Below are 22,918 nucleotides of genomic sequence, written 5' to 3' on the forward strand. Positions count from 1 at the left end.
CTGTCCAGACGCTACTTGAACACACCCAATGAGGATAAGGCCACTTTTCTGGGTAATTGGTTTCACTATCAGGCTGCTCTTACTATCACAATTGTTTAAAACCACTCATTCAGTCAGAATCTGTCTTCTTGTAGCTGAAATCCATTTTTCCATATCTTGCACTTAGAACAATGGCATGACATAGTTTGAGATATGTAAGGAATGCTATTGTGTCCCTCATCAGTCTTCTGTTCTCAAGCTAAATATTCCAGTCCCTTCAGTCTCCTCAAGCAACTTAATTTCTAGTTTCCTGATTAACCTAACTGGTCTTCTCTGAATCTCTTCCAGTTAGTTTGAATGGTTCTTAAAATATGATGCTAAAAACTAGACACAAAACTCGAAGTAGGATCTGATCAATGCAGAATAAAATGGAACTGTTATTTCTTGGGCTTTGGAAGCCATTATACTGTTCATACATCCTAAAGTTCCACTTGCCTTTTTTTGCAGCAACAGTATATCACGCTGCTGACACTTACTCAGTTTGCAGTCAATTATTATTCCAAAATCATTTTACAAGCACTTTATTACCAAACTGGGTATCCCAGATCCTACACCTATCCATCTGATTTCTGTTTTCTGTGTGAAGAACTCTGCAAGTCTCTTGAGTTTCATTCTTCATTTTCACCAATTTCTCTATCCTATCAAGATAATTTTAAACTGCATTTCTGTCCTCTAGGCTATTAGCTATTTCTTGTTATCACTCTTACCCACAGGGACAATTCCTTTGCTTGTCTTCCCCTATGGAGTGTTGCTTCTTCTGTCAACTCACGTTGTAGCACTTCCTTTGTCTGATAAACCTTTATCCTCATGAGATGAAGTATGGCCATTTGTTGCTGTAGTTCTTACTTCTTCTTCAAGCACAGCTGCAAGTTTATATTTCCTGCAAACATATTCCTGACTGTTTTTAGGCAAGAACATAAACATATCACAAGGCATGCAAGTCATAGCTGCAGATTCCTTTCCATATAACTTCAGTTTTATTTCTTAAGACACCACCAGTAGGAGGCCTCCTATTCCTTCTTTTTCTTCCCTTCTTCTTCTTCCCTTCTCAGGTTTTCCAGTGAGGGACAGCTTGTAAGGGATTTCCCCTTATACTCTCTTGCTAGTGGACTTCCTTTTATTCTCTCCATTCACTCATCCAGTAAATAAAATGTATTTCTTGTTTTACAATACTTGAGATAGATCCTTTTAAAACAAGCAAGGAAAAACACTGGGTTTCTATGATATAAGCAGTAATTGATACTGTATGGGAATTTTATTTACATTTGGGTGTTTGTGTATATACACACACAGGCACACAAACACACACAGAGACAGGTCATCATGAAGGGTAATTTTATACAGATAACTATATAAGAAGACCATGATACTGTGTGCAAATGTTTGTAGAGTACAAATCAGATCATATTGCCTGCTTGCTGCGCTAGTAGGGAGCTCTTGGGAAATGAAGTCTTATAACACCTAGAAGATTTGTGTGAGGTCAGCTTGAGTTTATGAGACCATTCACTAGCTAAAACCATTCCAACAAATTATGGATGCAAACAGGATACAGTTAATTTGGTTGTGGGTTAAGAAATGTTCATGATCAAAGTGTATAGTTTTAATCACAGTTATAGAGAAGTAAGACCCTTCTGTTCAATAGAGCTAACTGTGAGTAATTGTGTATAAGTTTTAGAATAACTCGGGAGCAAAAATGCTGAATTTAAAGTTTCTTTTAATTCAAATGCTAATACAAAACAACCACACTTATGTACATTATATTTTTAGCCTGGATGTGTAAATACAACTGAAGTTGATATTAAAAAGTCTTCAAGAATGAGAAATCCTCACAAAACAAGAAAGGTATGGTCTTATCTTTAGTAATTATTTACATATAAACATATTTTGCTTTTCCTTATAGTGAAGAAATCCATTATAATAGTTCTGGACATGTACAATGATAGAAAGCTCTTTAAAACAGGCTTGGGTCTACTCCACTAGAAAGTTTTTTTTTTTAAATGGAATGAATGTTTAGATATTTTTTTCTTACATTCTGAAAAACTATTCTCCAACCCCTTGAGAAATACACTAACCATTGCCAGATCTTTATCTTGATTTAGCAAACTGAACACTTTTGCAGATAACATAAACTACTGTGGATGGTCACAGTAGGACCCATTCCATGTCCCTCTTCTGTGAGAGCAAATGTAATGCTGGTGCTTAGAGCATGACCTTTCAATAAACCGTTTCTTCACTTGTGTCTCAGCTCTCATCTCTGTCCTGTTCATCAAGAACAGATGTATTTAATGATGAATCTCATCATCACAAACATCTGCTATAACACCAGGAATTGCAATGTCCAATATAACTAGTGGCTGCTTGATCAGACGTTGTTGCATGAATATATTTAGTCATGGTATTCATGAATTTTTTCTGGCAATAGTAACTGCACATCTGAAACAAGTATTGCATATGTGAGTTTCAGCAATAAGGCTACGTAACTGCAGCAGAGCAACTGATCCCTGATTTAGTCTTTGAAGGAAAACTAATCTTCCTTTTTAAACAAAATTTAAAAATGCAATGACATAAAGGGATTCCCAATCCTAGCTACAAAGGTATCCATCTTGGGAATGAAAAAGTGGTGACATTTACAAATGTTAAAATTAAAACGGCATATTTGTCACTAGATTAGAATTTCACTGTATTGTATGTTTTTGAATCAAAGAAGATGGCAATCCAAATGCAATGTGGTTCAGTTAAAATATTAGTGTTTTAGGCAATAATCAGCTTTGTTACAGCAGGTTATAATGACATTTTGGCTGCTGTAAATGTAAAAGAATTGTGCCAAGAATTAGTCACATCTCAAATGTGTGGTGTACTCTGAAGATGTGTATAAATAATAGTCCATTACAGCACTTGTAACTTTTAAAAAATCAGTCCACAAGCACAACAGCTGTTTCTGGATCTCTAGATAGATAGAAACACCCCCACACCCCAACCATCACACTCTTCCTTTGTGAAGTAAGTAATGTTATACAAAGCACAGAAAAGGAGTAAGAAACAGTAAGCCAAAGTAAGATATGAGATAAGAAAAGGACATCCATTTAAATCTCTTAATACCAACATCATTCACTATACCTTTCTATGTTTGTAACCTATACTTCTTTCCCTTACATTCATTCATTGCTTTATAGATTGCTCTTTGTTCCTTGAATGTCTACAGCACAACCAGGCTTGCAAGACTTGTTATAATAGCCAGTCTCAATAAAAGTAGTTTTAGTCTTCTTGTGGAGTTAGTTTTCTGGTCTGGTCCATCTAGTGGGGTTGATATACTGGTACCAATGCAGTCTTCAAAGTGCTACATTTTGTACCAGCTGCAGTTTCTGGGTCATCTCAAAAGTCAGCCCCACATAGAATGCGTTACAGTAGCCCAGCTGTGTAGTAATTAAGGCCTGAGTTATCATTGGCAGGGCATCCTGGTCTAGATAGAGTTGTAACAGTTCCCCTGAAGCCATTAGTGGACAGCTAGGACCACTGAATGGGGCAGAGCTTAACACAGTGGAGAAACTGCACACAGAAAAAAATATTATCTTAAATAGCTTTAATGAGCATGTTAGAGAAATACAGGTTATTGATCTTACAGACTCAGCCCTCCCAAGCATAAAGAATCACACACTTAGACAAAGTAAGTTTAAAAATAAAAAGAGTCTTAGTGATTTTATTCTTGGTTCAGTTACATCCATCTTCGGTGGAAAAATGAAGATTCTTCATTTCTTCTGCTCCCTAAACTTAATGAACTCTTAGCCCTCATAGCTGCTAAGAGCTGTGTGCAGAAAATGGGATAAATCCTTCTTCAAGGCCCAAGCATGTGGCCATAATGGAGGAGAGAGCAGCATGCATGCTGCTTCCTCAGAGAGGGAGTGGGAGTGGCAACAAACAGCTTCCTCGCACATATATATGCTAAATGAGGCATGCTGATTTGTTAACATCTCCAACAGTCCCCTCCCCCCACCCCCGAGATGGGTGAAAGTGCCCCTGGCCACAGCTTCCATCAGTTGCTTCAGCAGGAGTTGAGAGTACAGGAGGGCCCCAAGTCACAAACTACCTCCTTCAGGGAAAGCACAACCCCATTCAGAGTAACCTATAGGGCCAATGTTTTTGAATTATCTAGTTGTTTATTGATGAAGAGCAACTCTGTCCAGGGTTTGTTTTGCCTCATTCAGATCCTCACAGCCTTCTGGTATGGAAGTTCAGGACTTTTATAATATCTGACTCGGTCCAAGGTAGCAACGTATATCTGAATGTCATTAGCATATTGATAAGACCTCACCCAATATGACAGATGACTTCTTTCAGTGGTTTCATGTAGATGTTGAACAACATAGAAGAGTGCTCTGAGCCTTCTGGAACCCCCCATGGGAGTACCCATGGACTTAAATGCTTTTCCTCATGACCGCTGATGGAAACTGTCAGTCACAGAGTAGAGAGCTATGTATCCGTCCACCTGTATTACATCAGCCCTTTGGAGGAAAATGCCTTGTTCAGTAGCAGAGTGTATGCTTTGTATGTGAAAAATCCTACATTCACTCCCAGGATCTCCAAACAGGGCTGGGAAAAGTCAAACACTGAAGATCTCCTGCTAGTCAAGGCAGAGAGATAGACCAGTGGCCTGACTCCAAGTAATTCAGCTTCCTGAGATCAGTTAGTTGGCTGAATTATAAAGAAGACCACATTACACCAACACAAGAAGATTCACCAGATATCGTAGTGGTGGCATCCATTAAATTACTCATACTTGGAAATAGAAAATATTGAAGCAGCTCTTATGATTTACAGTGTGTGTGTATTAGTATATTGGTGTATGTGAAATTCCACCTTTCCACCAATTTTACACAACATGGTTACCCAACTGCATGCACTGTTAGTGTGCCTATGCATAGCAAAACACTGTCCATGAATTAACATCTCTCTTCTACATTTATACACAGTCTGTTTATGGATTACAGAATGATATTCGAAGTCATAGTCCTACACACACACCAGTGCCAGATACAAAACCTCCCACAGAAGAGCAATTGTGTCAAGAGGTTTGTGAGACTATATTTATTTCATTTATGTAACAAAACTAAATGCTGAACTTATGGCATCTTGAAAAATCCAGGTAGCTCGCCTATAAAACATGTTATACATTATGTTAAATGAATGCCTGGAATAGTTTGAAAGTGTCAGAACTGAATGAAGTGTTCCATTCTTTCTGAATACATGGCAGTTCAGATCATTGTGAGCTAACATAATCCAGAGGGCTCCCAGGCTCTCAGTTTTATGGTGCTTTGTGCAGATAGGACAGCAGCCTCGGCTGAGAGTATTGGACGCAAATGGGGAAAGCATGGATATGAGAGAAAGGGAATGTCTATCTGAGAATAGCATCCCTTCCAGAGCTTGATTCACCACACACTTACAATATCATATGATTCTTTAGTCATAGAGGTGCTACATTTTTACCTCCATCACCAGTTGCCTCCATTTCATATTAAAATTCATTTTCCTAAAAAACATTAAAAGTTATCATCTCGATCCATTATGTTACCTAGATTTGCCCTGGGAAATGATGTTATTCTCAGATAAATACTTCCTTCTCTTTCCTGTCTGAGCTTCCCTCACTTATTTCTGCCTCTCGCATAGTTGGTGTAGAGTTCCTAACTTCAAGGTATGCTGGCTGGCGAGGGCTTAGTTGAGGTGAAACTGCCGTTCTTGCCAGCCAAGAGGATCCTGTGTGTCCCCATTATTCCTGTGGAACAATCCTTAGGGTCATGAACCAAACATGATTGATTGCAAACCCAATACTTCAAGAGCTTTTCATGAGCTACAAAGTCATGTGGACTGCTGACATTATTTTAGGGTATGATCCAACCCTACATACATATTTGAACTTTTCAGCGATTTCTATGCAAGAGGGTTTAGCCAATGACATGTTTAGCAGGATTCCAAATTGCTCAGCCTTGCTTTGAACCCTGATTTTAATAAATATTATGGAACATGTCTATGTGTGGTTGTAGGGGTGGTGAAGGGGGCCCCTTAGATTGATGGCAAAAATTACCTAAAGCTAAATACATTTGTATCCTTTTTGTTTTAATGGGAATTTTAAGGATGTGGATCAGGCAAAATCCATGTCCTCTTGGATGTAATGGCAAAAGTCCTTTCAGTCCTTTCCTGGCTATGGACTGCACTACTAAAAGATCTTTACTTGAGATTGTGCCTTCTTTTGGCTTAATTTATAAACAGCTCAATGCACAAGCTCTCATGGCTTAGCATGGCTTCATATAAAATGCTCCACTTTTCTTAGGCCAAATTTATCTCTGTTTACTCAAACATTAGACCGCTCTTACCAGTTGTTTGTTTTTTGCCTTTTGTAGATAAAATATTGGCAAATACAGCTAGACAGACATCGGTTAAAAATGTCAAAAGTTGCAGAAAGGTATGTATATTACTCTGATTTTTTAAAAAGTTGATAAGCTGCCATTTTCTGCAGTCCTGAAAAAAAAATGGGAGGAACAGGGGCAATTATTAAAAAAATGATTCCAATATAACTGGCAAAAATGTATTTAGTTAGGCCCATACTCTGTAAAAACAGGCTCTTAACTCTGTTTATAATAAATGCATTGTAAAAATCTTAGCTGATTTTGTTTTTCTAGTCTTTTAACTTATACTGAACAGTATGTGGAATATGACCCTTTTCTGGTGCCACCTGATCCATCTAATCCTTGGTTGTCAGATGATACTACTTTCTGGGAAACAGAAGCAAGGTATGTTGGGTGTGAATTTGTTCTTTTCAAATAAATAGCTGATATTTAGCCAGCATTAGTTTAAAAATTCAGATTCCAAGTAAAGAAGGAGAACAAAATATTTTTTACAACGTTCCCCCAGGTAAAGGTTTTCCCTAATAAAGGACAATCAAGGATTACAGCTTGGACACAGGTTTTATGTTTCTATCTTCTCTCTTGGCTGTGTTATCAAGCAATCCTCTCTCACTAGGATTAATTGCTAGTGTGAAGCAAGAAAAAAACAGAGATGTGGTGGAGGAATTGCACCATGCTGAAACTAGTAGTTTCCATATAACCACCTATGTGAATGTGGTAACAACAGAACCTAATAATAGTGGAACCAAATACACTCTAATGGGATTATTTTTCTTGGCCAAAATGCTAAACTGAACTGATGCTACTTAGCAGATTAGCATTCACTGAACTTTAGGATGAAAAAAGCTTTAGTTATCTGCCTGTACCATAACTGTAGTGTGGTGCATATTTACTGCTTCTTTAAAACATGTAATTAAATTAGCCTCATATATGATTGAGTCAGTTTGCATTGCCTGCACCATCTTCTCCCAAAATCAAGGCAAATACATAACCAATGAAGCTAGTTCAAGAAGTCTGAGGGATTGTTTGTTTGTTTGTTTCATTTCAGTAAAGAGCCAAATCAGCAAAGAGTAAAGCGATGGGGATTTGGCATGGATGAAGCTCTGAAAGACCCAGTGGGAAGAGAACAGTTCCTCAAATTCCTGGAGTCTGAATTTAGCTCAGAGAATTTAAGGTTAGCTTTTCCCCCCACTCACTGATATCTGGGCTGCCTAAAGAAATATTATAACTGGGATGAATGTGTTCTTTCTCCTCAATGTGCTCAGCAGACCCCACCTTCCCCCACCCACAGAGGTTCTTAAATGAGGCAACAGCAGGAGTCCAATTCCATATCTGGCCTAGCATATATAATCCTTCTGAGAAGACCTCAGTGATGTTTCCCACTTCAGTTTTCCCCACTAGGGGAGTATAACCAGCAAGTAATCTGTCAGAGGAGAATCATTCAGCCTTCTTGAGAATCTGACCAAATTATTTTGCCAGTGACCATTGTCAGATTATCCTGTTCATCATCTCTGTCCACATTATATATTTTATTTCTTTCTGATGCTTAGAACAGAAGAAATAAAAGCAGATTTACACATATTTAAGATCTACGTTTCTTCCTACTTTGTGAAGCCAACTGTCTTTCCACCCCTCATTGTTTGAAAGGAATTTACTAATCCTAGATGTATATAAGGGAGTAATTACATTATTTACATATAGTGTGATTTTGTCAAAATAGCATTACCCTAGAAAGATAACAGCCAAAGGGTGATACTGTTCAAAGTACACTTTGTCCCTTGGTTAGTCCTGGATAGTGGAGGAACATTGGATGTAACAGGAGAAGCTGCAGCTGAATTAAGATATCAACAACCTGGCTATGCATGTTTGGATGTCTCCTTGTGTGGGGTTTTTGTTTTTTAAAGATGTTAGTGATGGAAGGGCAATTTCTTAAGAATGTGGGTAATGTTTTATTGCACTAACAATCACAAAATATCAGGTACATTTTTTCAATAGAACAGTCAAAGAAATATCTGCTTTCAGTTTCAGGGATTCACAAGGGTAAGAAATTATTTTAATGAAATAATGAATTTTGAGTCAAGGAAACAGAATTGTAGAAATGCAGATGTTTTGTTATAGAAGATTATAAATTTGCCTATCCACAGTTGTATGGATGTGGCACCAGGTGCACATAGGCTGGGACACAGAATTGTAGAGTCACAGGGTTGAAGGGATCTTGGGGGTCTTCTAGTTCAACCCCTGCTCAGTGCAGGAATCTTCATACTATCCCAACAAATGGCTGTCCAATCTTTCCTTGGATACTTCCACCCACAACCTCAGGAGGCAGACTGTTCCCTTGTTTAACAGCTCTCACCATCAGGAAATTCATCCTTATTTCAAGTTGAGATCTCTCACTGAAAAGCTTCCACCCACTGCTTCTTGTCCTACCTGCAGGTGCTATGGAGAATAAATCCACACCCTCTTTCTTGTGACAGCCCTTCGTGTATTGGACGACAGCCTTCTCTTCTCTAGGCTAAACATACCAAGTTCCTTTAACCAATGTGGTTCGTAGGATTTAGCCTCCAAGTTCTTCCTATCTTCGTCAGTCTTCTCTGCACTCTGCATCAATGCCTTCTATCCACACATGCACAGAATAAAGATAAAGCCCAAGTGAATTTAGCCAAAAATCTACGAGGGACTTGCTTAGCTCTTTCCTGCTCTATTTTCATTCTTACAGTATTTCTTATGGTCTGGGTTCTTCTTTACTTCATCTTTTGATGGTGCTTCTTGCAATCTCATGTATTTCTCAAGGTGAATTTTAGTTTCATTATTAGCAGCCATTAGTTGAACAAAACTTGGAATTATTGTTTGAGCTGTTAAAAGGCCATTTTAATTACTAGCTTAGAATCCAGACAGGGAATTATCTTCCTCTGCCCTTTTGTCCTCAGGTTATTCCCCATTTTCTAATTGTTCCTGGTCCTCTAGGCATGACAGCTCTTCGCTATCCCAATCTGAAACAGCATATTTATTGGAAAATCAGAAGGTGCATGATTCACTTGCCATTTCTTTGTGTAGCAACAATTCCTCTATTTTGAGTTGTTTGGAGCATCTGTTGTTCATCTGAGACTCAGACCTCTTCTACTGACGCTTCTCTGGCTTGTTCTTACTCTTGGCCTTAGCTTTGTTGTTGTTTGTGCCATTATTATTTGCATTCCCCATTTTCATTCCAATATGTGATTACCTCCTATGTAACTCACAGGAGATACAAAAATAAACAAACATGGATTCTCTTGCCACAAAAAGCTCTGAAATCAGGCAGACATGGCAAAAGACATACGAAGCTTAGAAGTGGTACTCCTAAATGTCTGTTTTCTTCCTCCCTCCTTTTCTTAAATTTTTTTTTTTTAGATTTTCTATCCCACCTCTGTTATTTTTATAAATAACTCAAGGCGGCAAACATACCAAATACTCCTTCCTCCTCCTATTTTTCCCACAACAGCAACCCTGTGAGGTGAGTTGAGCTGAGACTGGCTGGCCCAAGGTCACCCAGCCGGCTTTCAGGCTTCAGGCAGGACTAGAACTCTCAGCCTCCTGGTTTCTAGCCCATTGCCTTAACCACTATGACAAACTGGCTCTCATTTTGATGGAAGCTGGGTACAGGTTCATACATGCTGAAATGCAGCCCCCATATCTTCACTGTAATCTTACAGTGCCTCTAACAGTGAATGTTAGGTCCCCATTCCATTGCATGATCAATCACTGCTGCTGAACTTCTCTTGGCATCAATTTCTGTTAGGCAAGAATTTTGTTTATCGTAGGTGTCTATTTCCTTTTTTTAAAAAAAAATCAAAAAGACAATACTTGCCCCCCACACTTGATGACCCTCTTAGCATAGCACAGCTTGAGCACAGGTGGTGCCTGTAGCCTTCTTGCCTTCCTGACTGGGAGTAACATGAGCTATGACCTTATGGAAAGGCCAGCTGGATGAAGATGCAAGAGATCTTGCTTGATACATACCCCATGTTAGGAGGACTAACTAATCAAAGAGAGATAAGAGGCCTTGACTGAGCACTGTTACTGACCTATCGTTGTGGGCTGAGGAGGTTATTCAAGGTTGATTGCAAAAAAGAAATGGTTATAGCTATCCTGTTACATAATTTAAATAGACATTTAAATATTGACTTGTTTATATTGTGATTTTCTGCACAGTTTTCTGCACAGGAGTAATTATGTTCTTCTAAACCAAACTTTCAGTTACTTAATCCAAAGAATTTTAATCCAGTGACATACTCCTTTAAATCAGTGCATTGGTTTAGTGGAACCAACATGAGAGCAAGTCTTTATTTTTCACTGATTCTTCCACTCTCTGAAGCTTTTTGTCTTTTCAAAAGTTGAAGGTTATTTGGAAGGATTAGAGTGTTAAAGGTATAAATCCAGGGGCATTGACTCTTAGCACCTGATGACCCACTGACCACAGATAGTCAAGAATTTACTCTCTGTCCCCTCTTTTGCTACTACTTTGCTTGTTCTTTGTCTAAAAGATTGCAATCTCAGGTCACTTCCTTCTGCTCTTCTTTCCTTGCACACATGCATATAGGATGTAGTATATACTTAGCTAGGAACTAGGCTTTGCCTATCCCTATAATTCATTTCCGGTAAATAAATCTCATTTCTTAAAACCTGCTTCACTAATCATGGCTCAGCTCAGATTTGTGCACCCATGCATGGACAGAATACTTCAACCTCCAACATAGAGAACCTTTCTAGGACAGAATGCCATCTATCACAGAAGGCTGCAGGAGATCAAAGGAATGATGAAAATTGAGCTTACTGCCTTCCGTCAATTCACCCAATGATCAGAGAAGGCAAACCCATCACTAGATAGAATCCACCAGTTCCTGTCTGACCCTGGTGTTCCATGTATCATTTCTTGGCCACTGTCAATCAAACTAGAATCCTAAAGATAACTCTCTGATTTTTCAGACCAAACACTGTACCTGTCTTATACTGATAAATTCTACATTTAATGTTGACTATTTATGGATGTAATTAAAACAATGGATATCTACAATGCCACAACAATTATAATACTGCAATTATTTACACTGGATATTGTTAAGTCATTCAGTTATAAAAGTGTGATTATAGATTAGTGAAAACAGTCACTGAAGACAAAATGGTCCAATATTGCCTTTAGTTCCCATATCTACAACCACAGCACTGACAGGTCCTGGTGTTTTGGTCAAAGTGGCAAAACCAACATGTGCCACCAGCATGATGCACATATAAAAGGAGTGGAGCTTGAATCACAACAGTGCAGCATTGGTTTTATCATTTGTTCCCCTGGATCCCTTCTCCTGAATGCCTCTGTCCACAAGATATGCCTAATCAATTAAATGACATTGCCTTCAATGCAGTTGCCCTCACACTGGAGACACTCACATGTTCAGCTGCTTTAAACTCAGAATAGAGTAAGATACTTGCAGACATAAATCACTGCAAATTCTGACATGTCTATACAAAATTTACTAGCTCCTTACTCAGATGGGAGCGTCTGAAGTTATTTATCCATCACATTTGGCACTTCCTGTAATATAAAGCATTTCTGAAATGTTTGCACATATATCAAAGTATAGATAAATAGATAGATGATAGATAATGTTCAAATACTCATTTTGAGAAAAAATACACTTTAAACATGTATCTAAGTAAATATTTGGAGTTATTTTTGAAACATCTCAAAAGTAACGTGAACATGGACAAGAATTATGAGTTTAAAAAAAACTGCAAGAACTATATGGACGAGAAAAGGCCAGATTCACCTACCCCACCCTAAAGTGTATATGAGACTCCAGACAGATGATGCAGGGCTTTCAGGCTTCTGCATGTATGTTTAAATGGATATTTTAAAAGTCAAAACAACCTTTCAAGTTGATTCAATATCCTGTGCCATAACTGCTGTTTGCCCATTTCCTTATACAGGTTCTGGTTAGCAGTAGAAGATCTGAAGAAGAGACCCATCCGTGAGGTTCCTGCCAGAGTACAGGAGATCTGGCAAGAATTCCTTGCCCCTGGAGCACCGAGTGCCATTAATCTAGACTCAAAAAGTTACGACAAAACCACACAGAATGTGAAGGAACCAGGGCGATATACGTTTGACGATGCTCAGGTTAGTAGATCTGTTTGTACAGATAGTTGTACAAATGTCTTGATGCTGATGGAGACACAGAGCAGTGAAAAACTGTTTCTGGCTTTACCATTCCTTTTCTAATATTCCAAATGTATATTTAACAAAAAATACTATATACAGTACCTGCAATATGCTAGAAACTCAGCTTAAATTCTGTTTTAATGACTTGCCTGCTAATTAAAAATAGGCATGCTCCAATGAATCCTAGATATGATTTCCCTGAAACCAACAAAAATTTTGTCTCCTAATAATAAAGTTTCTTTATAAGCATATATCTTACTGTTGTTTAGAGGCTAACAAAGTTCATTTACATTCTAGAAAGTATATAAATAATGGAAATGTAGTATAACTGTTTTTTCCTTTGCAGCTCACAAACAAATCTTTATATGATCTGTATAAGGAGGGTGGGGTACAGTCAGTTAAAAGCAGAGAAGGTACATTAAAATCTGATGTAAGTGTACAACGATCCTAAGCAGCAGGTCAGCTCCTAAAATTTTGGGAATGGCCACAGAGCTGCTCCAAACTGTAGTTTGTAGTGTAACAGAAGGAGAAGGTATGATGAAAGCAGAGTTGCATTGTACTAATGGAAGCTCTGCCTCTTTTGTGCAAATAATGGGTATACAAAAAGGACGGAGCTTTTGTCATGATGCCACAATGCTGCTTTTGTCACTTGCTTACCTTTGTTCCCTCTGAGGATGCCTCTGGCTATAGAGGTATTTGACTAAACTGAATTAATTTAATTTAATTTAGTCTTAAATAACATTTTGCTTTTATCTTGGCTCCACCTGCTTTTTGCTAAGTGCTCTTCTTGACTCAAATAACATTATACATTACTCTGCATTAAAACGTATTTTCTACAGAATGTCAGCATCTTTTTCATAGACGGTCTTTCCTCCAAAGTATTACATGTGGTTGAGCTTTGCAATATGCAAAATGTTCTGTGAATTGTGATATAGTGCTTTGGATTAGGTCTGTTTATCTGGCAATGGGGTTACCAATAAAAAAATTTAGGCTGTTCTGCCCCAATATGTGACTTGCACAAGAAACTGAGTACAAGGCAAAGGTAGGATCTAACTTCAAAATATAAAACCTGTTGTTCATTCACACAGTTTTCAGATGCAAACTGAAGAACTGTTTTATAGAAGGCAAGCCGCTTAATTAATCCAAATCACCCTAAAATATTTTCACTAAAAATTGTTTATTTCTTCAAATGAATTAGAAGATCATACCCAAATTCAATCTTCCCCAAATGTATAAACTAAATCAACTTAGCTGTGCATTTCCTAACCACAGTAGTTGAACTTTAGGCAGCTGTCCAATGTCTTGAATTTTATCCTGAACTTACAGCATGTTGGCCAAAGACATTGGCAGGAGCTGCCTGCATCTTACTGACAGCGCCAAGAAGCGTAGGGACCCACAGGTTGCTTAAAAGTGCTTCTGAACCTTTCTAGTTGCTAAAATCTATACGGCAAATGCTAATAGCCTTTGACACCACTAGATGGCCATCTACATTCATATTTGCCACACCAGCCTTCTTGTTAGTTTCCCCATGTAGGTTTATGTTACTGCAGGTGATTGGATAGTACAATGTTTCTGAAACTTGGCAACTTTAAGATGTGGCTGGCTAGGGAATTCTGGGAGTTGAACTCCACACATCTTAAAGTTGTCAAGTTTCAGAAACACTGGGATAATGTGTTCTGTCTTTGTTTTTCTGAGATGCAGCCACCTGTTTAAGACTGTGGGTTGAAGTGAACTGTGTGCTCCAGGGAAGTACTTTTTAAAAAATCTCTCTGCCTTTTTAACACTTTGTATCTTTATGCTGCTGCTCCTCCATCTTCTTATGATGTCCCTTTTAACCTCTACTTCTGTTACTGGATTGTTTTATTTTATAATTATAAAATAATTATAGTTATAAAATAAATAAAATAATTATAAAATAAAAGTAAAATAAATAAAATATAAAATAATTATAAAGTAAATCAAATTTTATTTATTTTATAAATAAAGTAATAAAATAAAAGTGTATTTATAAAAAATAAAAGTATAATTATAAAATGAAATAATATTATTTTATTATAATATGTATTATTAAAATATGATAATATATAATAATTTATATATTAAAATATATTATTTTTATAATTATACAGAACTCTGTGTATTTACTTACTTCAGAGACTCCAAGAAATTTACAGTAAATGATATTAAAAAAGACCCATTGAAAAATAAACCCAATTGTACCAATAATACCAATATTTTTTTAAAAAATACAATCTCAAACATAGAAGTAGCTCAAACTATCACCAGCACTCAGAATCACTACAAAATATCTACAAAAAAATAGATTTTCCTTAAGCAATCAGTACTTTAAGGATATCACAGTACCTAAGTTCTGTGTATCCTGATGTTTTTGCACTACAGCTGTAGTAAAGACTAAGTCATGTAAAGTAGGTAAATTGCCATTCAAAGCCTCTTTTTGCTGAAACAAATTCCTTATAAACTGGCTGGTACAGAACACTCCCATAATGCTCTGAAGTGATGCTAATCCTTGCTAATTTCTATAATTGAAAAACTTGTTTGCAAGTTCATTAGAAATCATTTAGCAAGCACTGTATTAACAGAACCAGGTTTTTATGCTGCCCTAGGAATGACTTTAATATGTACACAATAATCTGCATTACTCTTCTTGTTTTGTATCTTTTTAAAAAAATATTTCAAAAGATCAGATTTCGAAAGTGTAAACTTTCCTATATTCTTTCACTTTAGGAGCACATCTACAAATTGATGAAAAGTGATTCATATCCACGTTTTATACGATCCAGTGCCTACCAGGAATTACTGCAGGCCAAGAAGAAGGTATTATTCTATCTTTTCTATGTATTTCCATTCTTTCAGCAGTGGTTCTCCTTCTATCATACTTTCCCTCCTTGGGTAAATGACCTGCATACAGTATCTGGTAGGTGAAGAGTTCAGTTCAGTCTAAGCATCACAGAATGATGGTGGGATCCATGCCTATATTCGTTTTGCATCTCTGCATGACCAAATTAATTCCATTTTGACATTCACATTGTATAATTCTTATAGGAATCATAGGACTATAACTTAGGAAAATAGTTAAGAGAAGGTCAAAAAGTTTTAGAAAGATCCATAAGAATAGTTATATACTGATTCTTACTTTGCATCAGATATAATTTAACTGTATAAAGCTACAAACACTGAGTTTGTTTTATCTGAGCTTTTTATAGTTAAAGGTAAGTCCCACTGAGTTCAGTCAGAATTCAGTCCATACCTAATAAACGTGTGCAATCCTAGGGAGATACTATTCCTTGGTTACTGGGAATTCTGTTTTCTTGTTAGTCCTGTGCAGGGTCTGTGTCTGAAAAAAAGAGTTCCAGGATGGCCATTAAAACTTCCTAAGAAAGGCAGACAGTGATAATAAGGAAGGAGAACACAATGAAAGAAAGGACAATGAACTTAATGTCCCCAAAATATAGCAATAACAATCTTAAATGTGTACTTACCACACTTATCTAAACTCACTCTTACACATACACATTTATCCCTAGCACACTCAGTACTTTCTATGTTTTCTCCACCCTCTCCTCTCCCCATTCATTCTTGGTGGGACTTTTAGCCACTCAAAGAAAGAAGAAAGAGTTTGCCTCAATGCTCAGCCATTTGTTTTGCCTTGCCAACCTTCTTCCTGATTAAACTATTCTGCCTCACCAACACATAGACTTCTTGGAGCCAGCCAAATCAATCTCATGCCTGCTTGTACTCTTACTGCCTCCACATTATAGGGCTAGCAGATCTAGACTGCAAAAATCCAGACCACTAGGTATCAGGAAAAAAAAATCAGGAAACACTAAGTCTTTGCTGCCATCTAGCAGTTGCCTGGATTTTTGAAGCCCAGATTGCTTAGCCCTACCAGAAAGGAGACAGAAGCCAATCAAACACAGAAGGTGAATCCTCTAGAGGGTAGAGGGCAAACTTCAAAAACTCCAGATTGTTTTGCATAATTCTGGACAACTGGCCACCCTAATTCTAGTACATATGGCAGGGTTGGGTAGCCTGGGCACACCATTCCCACCCCAATATCATCAGTCACTCCTCCCCTTCTGAGAAGAAAAGTCTAAAAATAGGCTTCTTTGTGTGGTTTAGAAGAATCTGGGATTAGAAACTCTATCTTATTAAGGTTCCTGATCATGGACAGTTTCTGCATACAGCCAAACGAGCTGAGATATCTCCTTTAGACCTTCCTACTCAATGTGTGTTAATGGGGAACCAAGATCTGCCATGGAGGAGGAGTTTGATGTTGGGAATGTTTTGACACTTTATATTCTTCCAAAATATTTATTATTACTATGACTATTAATTTTGGAAGTCCATGGATGTCATCTAGGGTGTTATGGGCACCATGGCACAGACAGGCTCTGTGTTGTTCTCAGTTGTACTACTAGTGGATGATCTATCCCTAGGACACATCTACTGGGACATTCCTTTGTGTAAGCCCCCTGAAATAAATACTATAATGACCATGAATGTACAGAGAGAACTTACTTGGGTTGTGGGGAATGGGTGTGCATGGATGGCCTGCTTCCATTGGTCTTGCACATCTGGATTTGTGGATCTCTGCATGGATCATCTCCATGGAGATCTTAAAAGGCTCCAGAAGAAGGCTCAGTTAAATCTGATGATGTATGGCTCCCAATCATCAGATCTCTGGATTCAACAAAAAGTACCTATGTAGCTTGTTTCAGATCTTTGTGCTGAATGTACGAAGATCTAGTAGGAAAAGAATTAATGCAGAAACAATGGAGAGCAGGTTTTCTAGATATATGTAGAATGATGTTTGCATAGACTGATTTCTTAGATCAGTCTGTAAAACTAGAAAGACAGAAGAAAACCAACAGTGCAGATTCATAACCAGTTTTGTAGTTAGTTCACGTACCTTCCCTTTAAATGGCTAAAAGCAATTTAAGGAAAAAGACCAAGAAAAAAAAATTAACCATCCAAGTAGCAGGTGTAGGAAGGACATCTACTAGGTATGCAACAAAAATAATTCACGTCCCAAATCTGGTATTGACTCTGGGAGGTAATAGCCACATGGCAGGGCGTCTTGTTGGGACTGGGGCAGCAGAAAAAAGAGTTAACCATCTCCCTGTACATTAGGGATCTGATCTAGATTACTCCACTTGTGCTATTTAGCATTTTAAAAGATACAGGGAACTTAAAGCAATGGATTGCCTTACATTTAACTGCCTGTGTGCCTTGAGAATCATTGAAAACCAACACTCCTCACATTTGAGATACTATTAATATAGTAAATAAATTGAGATCTGTAACAAACAGAAGAGGTGTTTTAAAAAAAAGTAGTTTATGTTCTTAGATTTTGTAAGTGGCCATGTAATTGGTAGGGCATGCAGGGCTCCTTGTCCTGTTTTAATTTCACGTTTTGTTTTGTATTATCCCAGCTGGATCTGCTTGGCAGTTATTTCTAAGCAAAAGCTCTGGCCTTGTACGTCAGGGCTGTTCTTCACCCAGTGGATCAGCACTGTTAAAGCTGACCCAGGCAGACATCCATGTAAGGTGGGGGGAGGTGGCTGAAGCATGGGACAAATGCTCTGGGTGCCAAATGTGATTCTCTCTGCCCCACCCCTTCCAGCTGCTCTGTGCTCCTCTGCATGCCTAAGACTACATTCAGGTGGGCAACCTATACACCTCTATCATTTGGACCACCCTGCATCAGGTGAAAATTGTGGGGGGAAATATATTTTCCCTTCTATTTCTATGAGCATTTCATCTTCTACACTTGCTTTTGTGTTGTGGGTTTTTTCCTCATGACCTTTGTGTTTTAGCAATCCATTGCTTCATTGTCCTTTTATTTTCGTGGTCTGTTCTTTTTTTTTTTTTTTTTTGGCTTCTTTTGCTTTTGTTTCCCCTTTGTATTTTTTTCTTTCACAAGTTGGGAAATACACTGGATCGCCGAACATCATTTGAGAAATTCACACGAAGTGTGGTAAGTTTATAACCTTGTGAGCCTTACGGTTGACAGATTGTCCTCTGATATTATGTGGGTTGTCTTGACACTGGGCTCAAGCCACCAGGCCCCACTGAAATGACTGGGAATGGTTTGACCAGCACGAGCAGAGAAGAAGCTTAAACAACTTAACGATGCCACCTTGATACTTTCCCAGAAAAGAAAAACTGGAACCTTTTCTTGTAAGAAGAGAATGTTACAATGTTATTAGACTGGTTCCATTTCACCCTGCATTTTCTTATCAAAGCCACCTTTTAAAAAAAAGTTAGATTTGGGTCTTCGGGGCTTGTTTTAACGATGTGTGTGCCAATGCCTTTGGATCGCATTTTTCAACCATTGCACGGGTTCCAACTAAAGCATTCAACACATTTATTTTTGTAGGGCAGAAACATCCCAATTTTCCCCTGCCATAAAAACTGTACACCAACACTGAGGGCGAGCACTAACCTGTTATGAAAAGAGGTAGAAAGATCTTGGCTTCTACTCCAGTTTGTTGACATTGTCCGCTGAGTTGTGTGCATTTCCTGTGCGCAAGTGTGTGTGAGCGTGCATAAGTGTGCTGTATTGTGGCTTTTGCTGTTGCAGTCAGTTAATAAAGCTGTGTGTGCTGAAGTGATAATTTATGAAGAACATCAGCAAAGATCATGGTTTTTGTTTTCCATGTCTTCATAAACCAATTCCTTTAATAGTAAGCAAGGTTTGAAATGTTTTTAATTTAATGATAAGAACTGCATAGCAGACAGAGGTCATGAGCAGCATGATCTGGAGTACTTTTGATGCTTGCAAGGAAAATTAGATATTTCTGGAGGATGGGACTGAGAAATTGATATTTCGGGGAAAACATTCTAATGTAATAGTAATAGAATGCAATATAAATTTAAGAATTACTGGATTTGGGGCTTTTTAATCCTCTCATCCAGATCCTATTAATTTCAAATAACCTTGGACACTAAGAATTATTTGAGAATTGCACCCCTGCTTGTCAGCCAAACAAGCAAACCAACAAAAAATTAGTGGAGAGTTTGAAACAAAAACCCCTATTTTTGCATGGTGGTTTCACCACAGCATGTTACCCTGTGAATTCTGTTATTGTCTGGGGGCAAAAAGGATCTAGAAAAGCAGCATTATAGCATTTGGACATGTCTAACTGAACTCTCTCTTATAACTATAAAGTGGTCTCCTTCAAGTCAAATTCAACCTCTGGTGACTTGCTATGTAGAAGTAGTTTGCCACTGGCTATTTCTGGGAATTTTTTTTTTTTTGTTCCCCATCATAACCTACAGCCCTGGTGTTGTCTGAAGATCTCTGAATACTAATCAGGTGCAACTCTGTTTAGCTTCTAAGCCCAGAGAAGTTCAGATGCTGCCACCTACTGAGAATTTATAACTCGTAAAATCGTTAAGCCTGAGATAAGGCTGAAAGAGAATATTACAACCTCTGAACTCTAAAAATACCCCCTTTTGCAATAGCTATGAGAGTTTGTAAAGCCATAAGTGCACACCAGCCATATTGTAACAAAACTTCCTCTATTTTTCCATCTTTGCTAGCATAGATGATCAAGTTTCAGCAAACTCCAGGCATGGCTTGAGTCCATCTGAAAACTGAAAAATAGCTATTAATTCAGATGAGACTGGCTGGAGCTGCTCAGAACAGGGTTTGGATGTCCAGTATCCATAGCAAAAGTATAATTGGGATTTGATGAGACATGACAGTATGGATAGAAGGGGTAGGTTGGTGGGAGATTTATATTAACCAGTTGCTTTGCTGGTCAGAATGTGAGAACCAAATGTAAATTGTGTATCTTTATGCTAATGGAAGAATTAACACAGTAAGAAATTCTAAGATGGTAACTCCATCCAGTTATTAAAATTAATGTATCAAGTGCATAAGCTCCAGCAAGTTTTCCTTACAGAATGTTTCCAACAGTGGATCAGCAGCAGCAGAAGTTCACTGAGAGAGAAAGTGTTGAGGTGTCTAAAAGATGTTGGTAATGTCCCTTCTAATACTATGTATGTCAGTAGGGATTATAGGGATGTGTCCCTTTTATTTAACACAGTGTTTTCTGCCTTTAACCAATCTAATGATCATGAAGTGCTAATCAATATGAGGACATCAAATAACTAAGTTTAAAAAAGTCCAGCTCAATGGCCTTATTAATGACATTTTCCTCTAACCATCCTCCTACCGTTTATTTTCTTTTGCAGACATACTTGTAATGTATGTATTGATGCCCAGTCATAAATATTCCCTGACCTCTGGGCTTTGGTCCCAGTTGGCTACTGTTATAATACCCAGATACAACTCTAGATGGTGGGACAGCTTGGTAGATAGCATTATCAGCTGCCGTGGCATGCTAACAGCAAATGCATCTCCCTACTGTTACCTTTTGGCACCACAAGATATCTGACCAGTTATTGGCACAAATAACTTGAGTGCGATTACTGTTTATTTCAGAAATTGTGAAATGCATGTGGTAGCTTCAAATGTATTGTTGATCTCAGTGCCAAGAAAGTACAGTTTAGTGTAATTGTATATGAATGTAGAGTAGAAATTAGAAAAAAGAGAGGATTATAGAAACTACCATATCTGAATAATTTCCATCAGTGTCTCTGAAATCTTTGGCTTTAGAACTGCAAAACTTCTGTGATTTTGTAGAAATACATAAATTAGTGCTGCCCATTGCTCTCAGCTCTACATTCTGCATCATATGGGAGATTCAAGTGACTTTGTTTTTCTCATCATGACAACCATTTGCTGTGTCATTGAGATGTCATTAATATATGGCCTCATGACATTATTGCTAATACATACAAATGATAATCATCAAAATTAAGGAAAGATCAGATTTGATGAGTTTATAACCATGGAATACTGATGTTTGGGTGGGGTGTTATATGAATTGAATTATCATCAGCAATATAAATGATGGATTGTATTTAAAATGTAAGCCATATCAGCAATAGTGCATAATGAATTGGCTGTGTGATTGTTAAAAGTCATTGCATTAGAATTCAGGATTTCATAATGAAGCTCAGATCTCCATTGCTGCCTTCAGCACTTTGAACCTGACCATTGGCCATTAACATCAGTATTTTGGCTGAGAAATCTGAAAATGTGCAGCTGAAATTGGATGTTTTTGGAATGTAATTTTAATGGCTTCCAATGGGTACAATGTGAGAGTTTTAAGAGAGTGGTGCTTTTTTAGTCCCTGGACTTCAATTTGCTCAGAGTGTTCAAGCACATATTGATCAAAACAGGCATATGCCCCCTGGGTTTTTTGCACTTGGTTCTGATTCCCTTGCTGACAACTGGAATCTGGGTTTGTGAACCAACTAGGGACTCCTCACATCCTGGTTACCCCAGGTTCCATCTGTTTGGTTGTGCCTGTGATAACCTTGATACTGCAGTCACCAAGTGATGAGCTATTCATATCCGAAAAAGCCCAAGGACAGACATCCCATATTTAATGTAGCAGTGCAGAAAATGTTAGCCAGGCAAGTAGGTGCTTGGCAATGAACTGGGTTTTCAGTGAACATGCCTCTGTCTTCTGTCTTCTTTTGTTTGTTTGTTTCTATCTTTTCCTCAGGGGAAATCGCTCACATCAAAGAGATTAACCAGTCTAGTGCAGTCCTACTAAAAGGATCACCTTGTAGCTTGGAAGCAGACTCAGTCATTATACATACTTCGTAGCTCACTAATTGCCTGAAATCAGAGGACAATAGAACAAGATGTTGCATGAGCAAGGACCTGACTTGTTTTCTTTTGTGTATATCGAGGCATTACAGACTCCAAGGGACTCACTAACCTTTTGATGCCTCCATTTTGAAAACTCTCTGCTCACTTTCGCCTTCATATCAAGCTGGATCTGTGTACATTTATTTTCTGCAAGCTCCAGTACCGTTAAAAAAAAAAAAAGCTTCTGTTAGGCACAGTTTATTTACAGTGCTGTCATTCACAAACTGGAAGACATGTAAAAAAAAGAATATATTAATAAATATACCTAATATGGCATCACAGCTATTGCACAATAAATTAGCACAGAAGGTTCTGTCTCACAGATGTATTCACATGAAGAAAGAAAGTCTGTGTCTTTGTCTGTTGTCTGTAAATTCTGTTAATGTTTCTTGCATTTATTTTTATACCATATTTTAAGGGGAAAAAAAGAAATCCTTTTATTCCAAATGTATTAAAACTGATCCTTTCTCTGTAAATTTGTGTATGTTTATATTGTTGTTTTATCTTTCATTAAAATATGCAGAATCTCTTCTGTTTGGT

At 37.8% G+C, this 22,918-nt stretch overlaps 1 protein-coding gene across 1 annotated transcript in view; it reads left to right on the forward strand.

The window, feature by feature from the left end:
* RGS7 (regulator of G protein signaling 7) overlaps positions 1–22,455 on the forward strand; it is a 184,353-nt gene extending 161,898 nt beyond the window's left edge. The window contains exons 10-17 of the mRNA XM_063306346.1: positions 1,807–1,881; positions 5,007–5,105; positions 6,432–6,493; positions 6,711–6,821; positions 7,483–7,608; positions 12,396–12,582; positions 15,370–15,459; positions 22,230–22,455. Of these exons, the coding sequence (XP_063162416.1) occupies positions 1,807–1,881; positions 5,007–5,105; positions 6,432–6,493; positions 6,711–6,821; positions 7,483–7,608; positions 12,396–12,582; positions 15,370–15,459; positions 22,230–22,280 (801 nt within the window). The 3' untranslated portion in view covers positions 22,281–22,455. The remainder of the gene's footprint in view (positions 1–1,806; positions 1,882–5,006; positions 5,106–6,431; positions 6,494–6,710; positions 6,822–7,482; positions 7,609–12,395; positions 12,583–15,369; positions 15,460–22,229) is intronic.
* The last annotated feature ends 463 nt before the right edge of the window (positions 22,456–22,918 follow it).

This window comes from Candoia aspera, chromosome 1, assembly GCF_035149785.1.
Source record: "Candoia aspera isolate rCanAsp1 chromosome 1, rCanAsp1.hap2, whole genome shotgun sequence".
In the NCBI taxonomy this organism is placed as follows: Eukaryota; Metazoa; Chordata; class Lepidosauria; order Squamata; family Boidae; genus Candoia; species Candoia aspera.